Source organism: Oncorhynchus kisutch, linkage group LG26 (assembly GCF_002021735.2).
Source record: "Oncorhynchus kisutch isolate 150728-3 linkage group LG26, Okis_V2, whole genome shotgun sequence".
NCBI lineage: Eukaryota > Metazoa > Chordata > Actinopteri > Salmoniformes > Salmonidae > Oncorhynchus > Oncorhynchus kisutch.
The window spans coordinates 32,375,216-32,384,984 of NC_034199.2; the positions used below are offsets into that span (position 1 = coordinate 32,375,216).

General features: G+C 42.8%; 1 protein-coding gene across 1 annotated transcript in view; it reads left to right on the forward strand.

The window, feature by feature from the left end:
* ttn.1 (titin, tandem duplicate 1) overlaps positions 1 to 9,769 on the forward strand; it is a 167,902-nt gene that overhangs the window by 108,042 nt on the left and 50,091 nt on the right. The window contains exons 164-183 of the mRNA XM_031805693.1: positions 23 to 307; positions 448 to 747; positions 876 to 1,286; positions 1,399 to 1,674; positions 1,784 to 2,083; positions 2,180 to 2,482; positions 2,577 to 2,876; positions 2,990 to 3,277; positions 3,386 to 3,688; positions 3,792 to 4,094; positions 5,078 to 5,383; positions 5,668 to 5,955; positions 6,055 to 6,345; positions 6,430 to 6,717; positions 6,886 to 7,488; positions 7,587 to 7,691; positions 7,934 to 8,128; positions 8,345 to 8,641; positions 8,752 to 9,339; positions 9,438 to 9,740. Of these exons, the coding sequence (XP_031661553.1) occupies positions 23 to 307; positions 448 to 747; positions 876 to 1,286; positions 1,399 to 1,674; positions 1,784 to 2,083; positions 2,180 to 2,482; positions 2,577 to 2,876; positions 2,990 to 3,277; positions 3,386 to 3,688; positions 3,792 to 4,094; positions 5,078 to 5,383; positions 5,668 to 5,955; positions 6,055 to 6,345; positions 6,430 to 6,717; positions 6,886 to 7,488; positions 7,587 to 7,691; positions 7,934 to 8,128; positions 8,345 to 8,641; positions 8,752 to 9,339; positions 9,438 to 9,740 (6,333 nt within the window). The remainder of the gene's footprint in view (positions 1 to 22; positions 308 to 447; positions 748 to 875; positions 1,287 to 1,398; positions 1,675 to 1,783; positions 2,084 to 2,179; positions 2,483 to 2,576; positions 2,877 to 2,989; positions 3,278 to 3,385; positions 3,689 to 3,791; positions 4,095 to 5,077; positions 5,384 to 5,667; positions 5,956 to 6,054; positions 6,346 to 6,429; positions 6,718 to 6,885; positions 7,489 to 7,586; positions 7,692 to 7,933; positions 8,129 to 8,344; positions 8,642 to 8,751; positions 9,340 to 9,437; positions 9,741 to 9,769) is intronic.

A 9,769-nucleotide genomic window follows, 5' to 3' on the forward strand; every position in this document is an offset into this window, starting at 1 on the left:
CTACACCTTCTTCGACCAACAGAGGCACCTGAAATTGACATGGATGCTAGTCTGAAGGACGGTCTGACAGTCAGGGCCGGATGTCCCATCCGACTGGTGGCAACCATCAAGGGAAGACCAGCTCCCAAAGTCTGCTGGAGAAGAATGGGTGTCGATAACGTTGTCAGGAAGGGCCATGTGGACATCATTGACACAATGACCTTCCTGGTTATCCCTGAAAGTACACGGGATGATTCAGGCAAATACTCCCTGACTCTGTCCAGCCCAGCTGGGGAGAAGGCAGTGTTTGTCAATGTCAAAGTACTGGGTAAGTAGTGTGTTTTCGCTCATCTCAGAACTGCTGCATTGCTCTATTGCTGCTTGCAGTTTGAATATCTGCCCATAATCTTATGATATGTTGTACTACATAAACATGTCAATGTGATTACATGTTTTTCCCCTCAACAGATACCCCAGGGCCTGTAGTGGGTCTGGATGCCACAGATATTAAACAGACATCCGCCAAACTGGCATGGTCACCCCCTGAGAACGATGGTGGCAGTGCAGTCACTCATTACATTATTGAGAAGCGTGAAATCGATCGCAAGACCTGGGGACCAGTCGCAAACAATATTGAACAGACTGAAACCAACGTCAAGAAACTTGTTTCAGGCACAGAGTATTTCTTTAGAGTCACTGCTGTGAATGAATATGGTCCTGGAGTTGCGAAGGTCTCGCCAAAGTCCTACATGGCATCTGATCCTGTCAGTAAGTACCCTTTTGGTTGACCGTTTCATTAATGATCTAAGGACCATTCATTAGATGCATTAGAAGCCTAGCCTTCAATTATTTAAGTCTGAAGTTTGACAACATTTCGCTGGTTTTCTTCTCCTCAGGCAAACCTGAACCATGCCCGAAGATTGATGTATTGGAAATTACAAAGAACAGTGCACTTCTGGGATGGCTGAAACCATTGGGTGATGGAGGAGCTAAGATAGATGGTTATATAGTTGAATACATGGGGCTCATCCCACCCAAACCAGAACCAGAACCAGCAGAACCAGTAGAAGGAGAGGAAGCTGCTCATCCTCCGGAACCTGTACCTGCACCTGTGGTTGTGGAAGAACCAGCGGAAGAGAAGCCAGAACCACAATGGATGGCATACACAACTGTTAAAAATTTAACCCTTTCAGTTAGCGGACTCAAGGAGGGTATGAAGTATAAATTCCGGGTGGCCGCAAGAAATATCATGGGTCGCAGTTCGTACACTGAAACTAGGGACGCTTATGAGATCAAGGAACAGATGCGTAAGTTTTATTTTTTTTTGCAACCAATGTTATTCGCAACATATCCACACATAATAGGATTATTTTTCATCAACTCAAGTTAACAAAAAATGCCTTTTTATTTGGTTTTCAGTGGAGCCCAAGATTATGATGGCGGAGGCTGTGTCTGCCAAAGCAGGAGCTAAACTCAGAGTGGAAGCTCTTGTGTCTGGAAAGCCAGCACCAACCTGCACATGGATGCGAGGAGATGACAATGTTGTTTCCTCTAGTCGTCTTGCTGTGCACAAATCTGCAAACATGTGTGTGCTCATCATCAAAGACGTGTCCAGAACCGACAGTGGAATATACAGTTTGGTTGCTGAGAACAGCTGTGCTAAAGTAGATCAGCATATTAAAATCATCATCAGAGGTTTGTATCTTAATTGCATAAAATAATTAGTCGGTTCTATTTTCAAACTATTCGAATGAAAATTGTGTTAGATATGAATGCTGATAATGACTGTATGTTAATGTTTCAGATATCCCCGGAGCACCTGAGCCTCCATTTGAGATCAGTGACATTGACGCTGATGCCTGCACACTCTCTTGGAAAGCACCAATTGAAGATGGCGGAAGCCAGATTACAAACTACGTAGTGGAGAAGTGTGACGTGATCAGAGGCGACTGGGTAAACGCTGTATCGTCCTGTGGCAAGACTGGCTGCAGACTGGGAAAGCTCATCCCTGGAAAGGAATACATCTTCCGTGTCCGTTCTGAGAATCGCTATGGAATCTCAGACCCCCTAACATCGGACAGGATGATTGCCAAATTCCCCTTCGGTGGGTTTCACACAAAAAATCTACTAAACTCTGTTATATTGTTGTATCGTTCACTTAATCTAAAACTTGTTTTTATTTGATGTATTTTATCAATAGATGTGCCCAGTGAGCCTTTAAACTGCCACATCACCAAGGTCAACAAGGACTGTATGTTTGTAGCCTGGGACAGACCTGAGAGTGATGGTGGCAGCCCTATTACTGGCTTCTACATTGAACGCAAAGAGAGGAACAGTCTCCTTTGGGTCAAAGCTAACGACTCAGTTGTCAGATCAATGGAATATCCCTGTGCAGGCCTTATTGAGGGCTTGGAATACAACTTCAGAGTATCTGCCATCAATCGTGCTGGACAGAGTAAGCCAAGCAAGAAGTCTGACTTCGTCACAGCAAGGACACCAGTTGGTATGTGTATTTTTTATTCCTTTTTTCCTATTATGATACATAAATCGTACAACTTCTTCCTCAAACATTGTGTACTTGATTTATTCCTGCACAGACACACCAGGCAAACCAGAGGTTCTTGATGTTACCAAGAATGCAGTCACCTTGGTCTGGACTAGACCAAAGAATGACGGTGGAAGCAAGATAATTGGATATTATGTTGAGGCCCTGAGGCTCCCTGGAGACAAATGGGTCCGTTGCAACACCAGCAGTCAGAATGTACCCAGAGAAGAGTACACTGCAACTGGACTGGAGGAAGACATGGAGTACCAGTTCAGAGTCATCGCAAAGACCGCTGTCAACATGAGCCGGGCATCAGACATCACAGACCCAGTTCTGGTCTCTGCAGAGAAGGGTAGGAATAGTGCATTGACATTTGTTTCCTCTAAATTAAGTACATATATGTATATACCATGGATTTGATTGGATTTTAGTGCATTTTTGACCATGTCTCAATGATCATTTCAGTGCCACCAAGAGTAGAAATTGGAATCCCAATGAAGAGGCTTAAGCCAGTGAAGGCTGGGGCAAATGTACTTCTTGAGGCAGAGGTGTTTGGAAAACCGATGCCCAAGGTTACATGGAAGAGGGGAGAGGAAGTATTGAGAGCTTCTGAGACGTTGAAGTTGTCCCAGTTGAGACATCTCTTCAGCATAGAGCTTCTTGGAGTAACAAAGGAACACACAGGAGAGTATACTATTTTGGCAGAAAATGCAAGTGGATCCAAAACTGGAGAAATTAAGTTAACTGTTTTCGGTAAGTATAAAGACAGACAAAGATATATTTCAAGATATTTGTTTTTTTCAACTAGAAACATATTACATTTATTATAATCAAGAAACATAAACATATTCTTCTTCTTAGATGTCCCCGGTCCACCAGTCTCTGTCAAGTTTGGTGACGTGTTTGCCAATAGTGTCCAGATTAGTTGGGAGGCGCCTCTTGCCGATGGAGGCTCGGACATCACAAACTACATTGTTGACAAACGTGAGACCAGTAGAGCTGAATGGGCTCAGGTCGCAGCCCATATTCAGGGTGATGTGTTTGAACTCACCACAAAGAAACTGATTGAGGGACGAGAGTACCAGTTCCGCGTCCGCGCAGAGAATAGATTTGGGGTTGGAGAAGCCATCGTGACTGATCCCGTCTATGCCAGGAATCCATTCAGTAAGATTTCTATTTACTTTTTTCATATACTTTAATGCAGTAGTTTTAATACAGTAAATCATTTAACAGACTGTTGGTTTAATACTTGAATCATTATTTTTAGCTGTCCCTGGGGCATGTGAGGCACCAGTCATCACAAACATCACCAAAGAGCACATGACCGTGAGCTGGAAGGAACCTGCCGATGATGGCAAGTCAACCATCTTAGGATACATAGTGGAGAAGAAGGGAACCAAGGAAGTCAACTGGACTAAACTGAACAGGAAAGCCTTGATAGAGAGAACCCTGGAAGTTGCTGGTCTGTCAGAGGGAGCAGAGTATGAATTCAGAGTAATTGCCCTGAACAACGCTGGCCTTGGCAAACCCAGTGAGCCATCCACTGTGGCTTCAGCCCACGATCCTATCAGTAAGTATCCAAACTTATTAAAACAATTTACCCAACATCATTCTGGATGACAATCATTCTGGATGACAATGCACCTATAATATGCAGTTTGATATCTACCTATAATATGTACATTTATATTTACTTTTAATATAAAAATGTATACTTGATATTTATTTAATATACTTTTAATATATTCACTGAGTGTACAAAACATTAAGAACTCTTTCCATGACATAGACTGACCAGATTAATCCAGGTGAAAGCTAGGGTCCCTTATTGATGTCACTTGTTAAATCCACTTCAATCAGTGTAGATGAATGGGAGGAAACAGGTTAAATAAAGAAGCCTTGAGATAATGAAGACATGGATGATGTATGTGTGCCAATCAGAGGGTTAATGGGCAAGACAAAAATGTAAGTGTCTTTGAACGGGGTATGGTAGTAGGTGCCAGGCGTACAGGTTTGTGTTAAGATCTGCAACGCTGCTGGGGTTTTCACGCTCAACAGTTTCCTGTGTGTATTAAGAATGGCCCACCACCCATCCAGCCAATTTGACGCAACTGTGGGAAGCATTGGAGTCAACATGGGCCAGCATCCCTGTGGAATGCTTTCGACTCCTTGTAGAGTCCATGCCCCGATGAATTAAGGCTGTTCTGAGGGCAAAAATGGGTGCAACTCAATATTAGGAAGGCTTTCTTAAAGTACACCCAGTGTATATACATTAAATACATTTTTATACTTAATTTTAATGGTCCTTTGTAGCTCAATTGGTTGAGCATGGCAATTTTAACGCCAGAGTAGTGGGTTCAATTCCCAGGACCACCCATATGTAAAATATGTGCACACATGACTGTAAGTCACTTTAGATAAAAGCTTCTGTTAAATGGCTTATATAATATGTACCTTTTACAGTAATGTTGCCCTCTGTAGATTTTATATTATGTTCAAATATATATTTATGTATAATGACCTTTTATATAACATAAATGTGCTCCTCAATAGATCCTCCTGGACCCCCTGTGAACCCGATGGTCACTGACGTCAGCCGCAGCACGATTAGCCTGACCTGGACTAAACCAGCCAATAACGGAGGCAGTGACATCCTGGGATACCTTGTTGAATGCAAGAGAACAGACGCAACAGACTGGATCAGATGCAACGTGCCCAAGAACCTCCAAGACACATTCTACCTTGTTCAGAACCTCATTGATAAATCTGAATATCAACTGCGTGTGTCTGCCGTGAACAAAGTGGGCTTCAGTGAAACATGCGAAGTGCCAGACAAACATGTAGCAAAGGACATTTTGGGTATGCTAACATTTTAATATTAACCCGATTGAATGAGTATACTGTAGGCTAACTTTAGGATCATATGTAAGAATAATAATAATAGTAATTGATTTGGATTTATACATAGCCTTTCTGGTGCGCAAAATGCTTTACAAGGTAAGGGAGGAAACTCACCTCTATCACCATGTAGATTTATTCACTTAGTTTTTCAAGTATTCAAGTTTATAATGAGCTTACAATTAAGTCTATGTACACACCCAACATTGTGTAGATTGAAACAAGTTTTCTTGCTTTGATTTCAGTTGCTCCTGAGGCAGAACTCAGTGCTGACCTGAAGGAGGTTCTGGAGCTCCGTGCTGGGTCCCAAATGAGACTTTTCGCCACAATAAAGGGTCGTCCCACTCCCAAGGTGATCTGGGCAAAAATGAACAGCAACATCAAGGAAAGACAAGGCATCGTTATCAAGAGCACCGACACTGACACTGTGGTGTTAGTCCAGAGTTGCAACAGATATGATGCGGGAAAATATATCCTGAGTCTTGAAAGTCGCAGCGGAATGAAGATGTATACAATTGTTGTCAAGGTTTACGGTAAGCAGAAATTATTGTATTTAAGACTCGAATCATGAGATCTTAAATAAATATGGCTTAATCTGTAATCCTTAATGTATTTATCTATCTGACATACAGATACCCCTGGGCCACCAGTCAATCTCATGGTAAAGGGGACAACAAAGGACAGTGCAAAGATCCTTTGGGATACTCCTCTTATTGATGGTGGAAGCGAAGTGACCAGTTACATTATTGAAAAGCGTGATGCAGAGAGAAAAGCTTGGTCTCTAGTTAAAGATAACTATGCCAAAAACACTCTCAAGATCCCTGATTTGGAGGCTGGTAGATCTTACTGTTTTAGAGTCAAGGCTGTGAATGAATATGGTGTTGGCGAGGCATGTGAAACCGCAGATTCAGTTAGAGCGTCTGGTGAGTGATCATGCATTATATCTAATATAATCTACATTGTTTTGTGTGGAGAGAATGTTCCTCTAATCTCATTTGATATTACAGAGGAACCTGGGCCGGTCATGGACTTCAAGCCCTTGTTGATCACAAAACAAGGATGCACCCTTGGATGGAAGAAACCTCTCAGTGATGGCGGTAGCCGCATCATTGTGTATGTGCTTGAGGTTATGAATGGAGATGATAACTGGAAGGAGCTAATGAGTTCCAAGAACATGCAGTACAGTGCCAAGGATCTGGTGGAAGGAAAAGAATATAAGTACAGAGTCAAAGCAGTAAATGACTCTGGTGACAGTCCGTACAAGGAGCTGGATGTGGTGGCTAAAGACCAGATCAGTAAGTCTTTATCTGCATCCCAAATGGCACCCCTTTCCCTATATAGTGCGCTACTTTTGTCCAGGGCCCATAAGGAATTCCTCCTCGTGAACTATCGGTGATTTATCTCACTACCATTGTTTTTCACCGGCAGATATTAACCCTATTCTTGTCCTCTGTCTTTTCTAGTTCATCCTGGAGTTGACTTGCGGGGCATTCCCAATCTGTGCTACATTGCAAAGGAGGGAAGTATAGTCCGCATCAAGCTCCCACTCTACGGCAAACCTACTCCTAAATGCTCCTGGAAGAAGGGCGAGGATGAGGATTTGACCGATACTGGAAGAGTGTGTGCAGAATCCACAGCAGTCAACACTACCCTCCTGATCCGTGACTGCCAGAGGAGCGATGCCTCTAAGTACACAGTCACACTGAAAAACATTTCTGGAGTAAAGGAATCCACCATCTTCATTAGGGTGGTTGGCAAACCAGGAATGCCTGTCGCACCAATGAAGTTTAAGGATGTCACTGCAGATGGGTGCACCCTGAGATGGACTGCACCTAAGGATGATGGTGGATCAGAGATAACCAACTATACTCTTGAGAAGAGGGATTCTGTAACCAACATGTGGGTTAGCATTGCTACCGATATTGAAGCAGTTTCCAATACTACCACCTTCAGAGTGACAGGTCTTCATGAGGAGACGGAATACATCTTCAGAGTCTGTGCACAGAACAAGCATGGTGCTAGTGAAGGACTCAAATCTGAGCCTATTGTTGCCAAGCATCCATTCAGTAAGTTAAGTTTTCTTCAAAATTGTATAGATCATTTTTTGTCATCAGATGTAATTTGGATATTCTTGACTGATTGTAATGTTATCGCTCCATTCCAGATGTACCTGAGGCACCACCTGCACCTGTGATCATGAGTATGCGTCATGATTCATCATTCTTGGCCTGGTCTGACCCAAGGAAGACCGGAGGCTCTCCAATTACTGGTAGAGTACAAGTGTCTTTTTTAGCATACAGTAGCAACTCTATGTTTTCTGAGTTGATGCTTGTGGGAGTTGTCAAGTGAATGATTTTGTGTATATTTGTCTAAATTCTGTCAGTGTGTTCGGTTAATTGAAAGGGGACGTCAGCACAACATCACCAGGTCATATTCCTGGTACATGTACTTGGCGAATAAAAATGATTCTGATTAACAATCATAACAATCTATGAACCCTTGTGATTTCAGGCTACCATGTTGAGTTCAAGGAGAGGAACAGCATGCTGTGGAAGAGGTCAGGGGGAGCCATTAAGATGAAGGAACACAAGGTCACTGGCTTAACTGAAGGACTGGAATATGAATTCAGAGTCATGGCCACGAATCTGGCCGGTGTTGGCAGAGCAAGTCCACCAACTGAGGCGCATGTTGCCTTGGATCCAATTGGTAAGTGGAATAATTTTTCAAGGTTCATTGTTCATTCAGGTGTCCCATGGCATCCATAGGCCAGATTGGATTGTGTCTTGTTTGTCCCCTTGGCAATTGATTTTTGTAATATTTTCACTGGAATAATCATGAGACCAGAAAATGGTGAACAATTACATAAATGTGGGAGGTTTTGTCTTACAATCACATTGAGCATCCTTCTTGTTTGTATTTCAGATGCCCCTGGAAAACCTGATGTGATCAGCATCACAAGAAGTACTGTAACACTTCAGTGGACTGAGCCCAAGTACGATGGTGGACACAGACTGACAGGCTACATCGTGGAAAAACGTGATTTGCCTTCCAAGATCTGGCAAAAGGCTAACAATGTGAATGTTGTGGACACAGCATACACTGTGAAAGAGCTGCAAGAGGGATGCAAGTTTGAGTTCAGAATCAGGGCAAAAAATGCCGCTGGAGCATTGAGCCCTCCCTCTGAACAAACAGATACACTTGTGTGCAAGGATGAATACGGTAAGATATATATTTATATTGATGATTGTATTATTAATCATGAAATTAAGTAACAGAATGTGGTGTGTTTACTACCATGAAGGTAATTACTATATTGATTTATTCAACAGAGGCACCAACCATCACTATTGATTCCACTGTAAAGGAGGGACTCACAGTCAGAGCGGGTGACCACATCATCATAACTGCAACAAGTATTGTAGGCAAACCCCCACCAACATCAGTGTGGTCTAAGGGTGGAAAATACTTCAAGCCTTCAGATATCTGCCAGATTGAGTCCACTGCAACGTCCTCGACATTGACGGTCAAATACGCCGGGAGATCAGATTCTGGAGAATACACAATTACAGCCAGCAATCCATTTGGTGTCACAGAAGAAGTTGTGAAAGTGAAGGTTTTGGATGTACCCGCAGCTCCGGGTCCTATTGAGGTCAGTGGAGTTTCGTCTGAGAAGGTCACACTGACATGGACACCACCAGCTGAAGATGGTGGATGTCCAGTTAAATATTACACCCTGGAGAAGAGAGAAACAAGCCGCCTCCTTTGGACCATTCTGTCAGAAAAAGTACTTGACTGCCACTATATTGCCAAGAAGCTAATCCAGGGAAATGAATACATCTTCCGTGTGAAGGCAGTTAATCACTATGGTCCTGGAGAAGCAGCAGTGTCTGGGCCAGCTAAGATGGTGGACCAATTTGGTATGTAAAACTGACTTGTTTCATTTAGTTGGATTGAATAATGGTTATGTAAATGTTCACTAATGCATCCTAAATACTGTGATATACTTTGTTTGCAGGTCCCCCTGGTCCTCCATCAAAACCAGAGATTGAAGAGATTGGAGGACACCATGTCAAAATCAACTGGAAAAGACCGATTGATGATGGTGGTAGCGACATCACAGGCTACATGGTTGAAAAGAAAGAAAGAAAGGGCATGAGATGGGTTAGGGCAGCGAAGAAGTCCATTGCTGAACTCTCATATGAAGTAACAGGACTCACAGAGAAAGTCGAATATGAATTCAGGGTGGTTGCAGAGAACAAAGCAGGCTTCGGAGAGCCAAGTGAACCATCATTGTCTGTTACGACCAAAACTGTTAAATGTGAGTTAAAAAATCTGCATCTATCCATA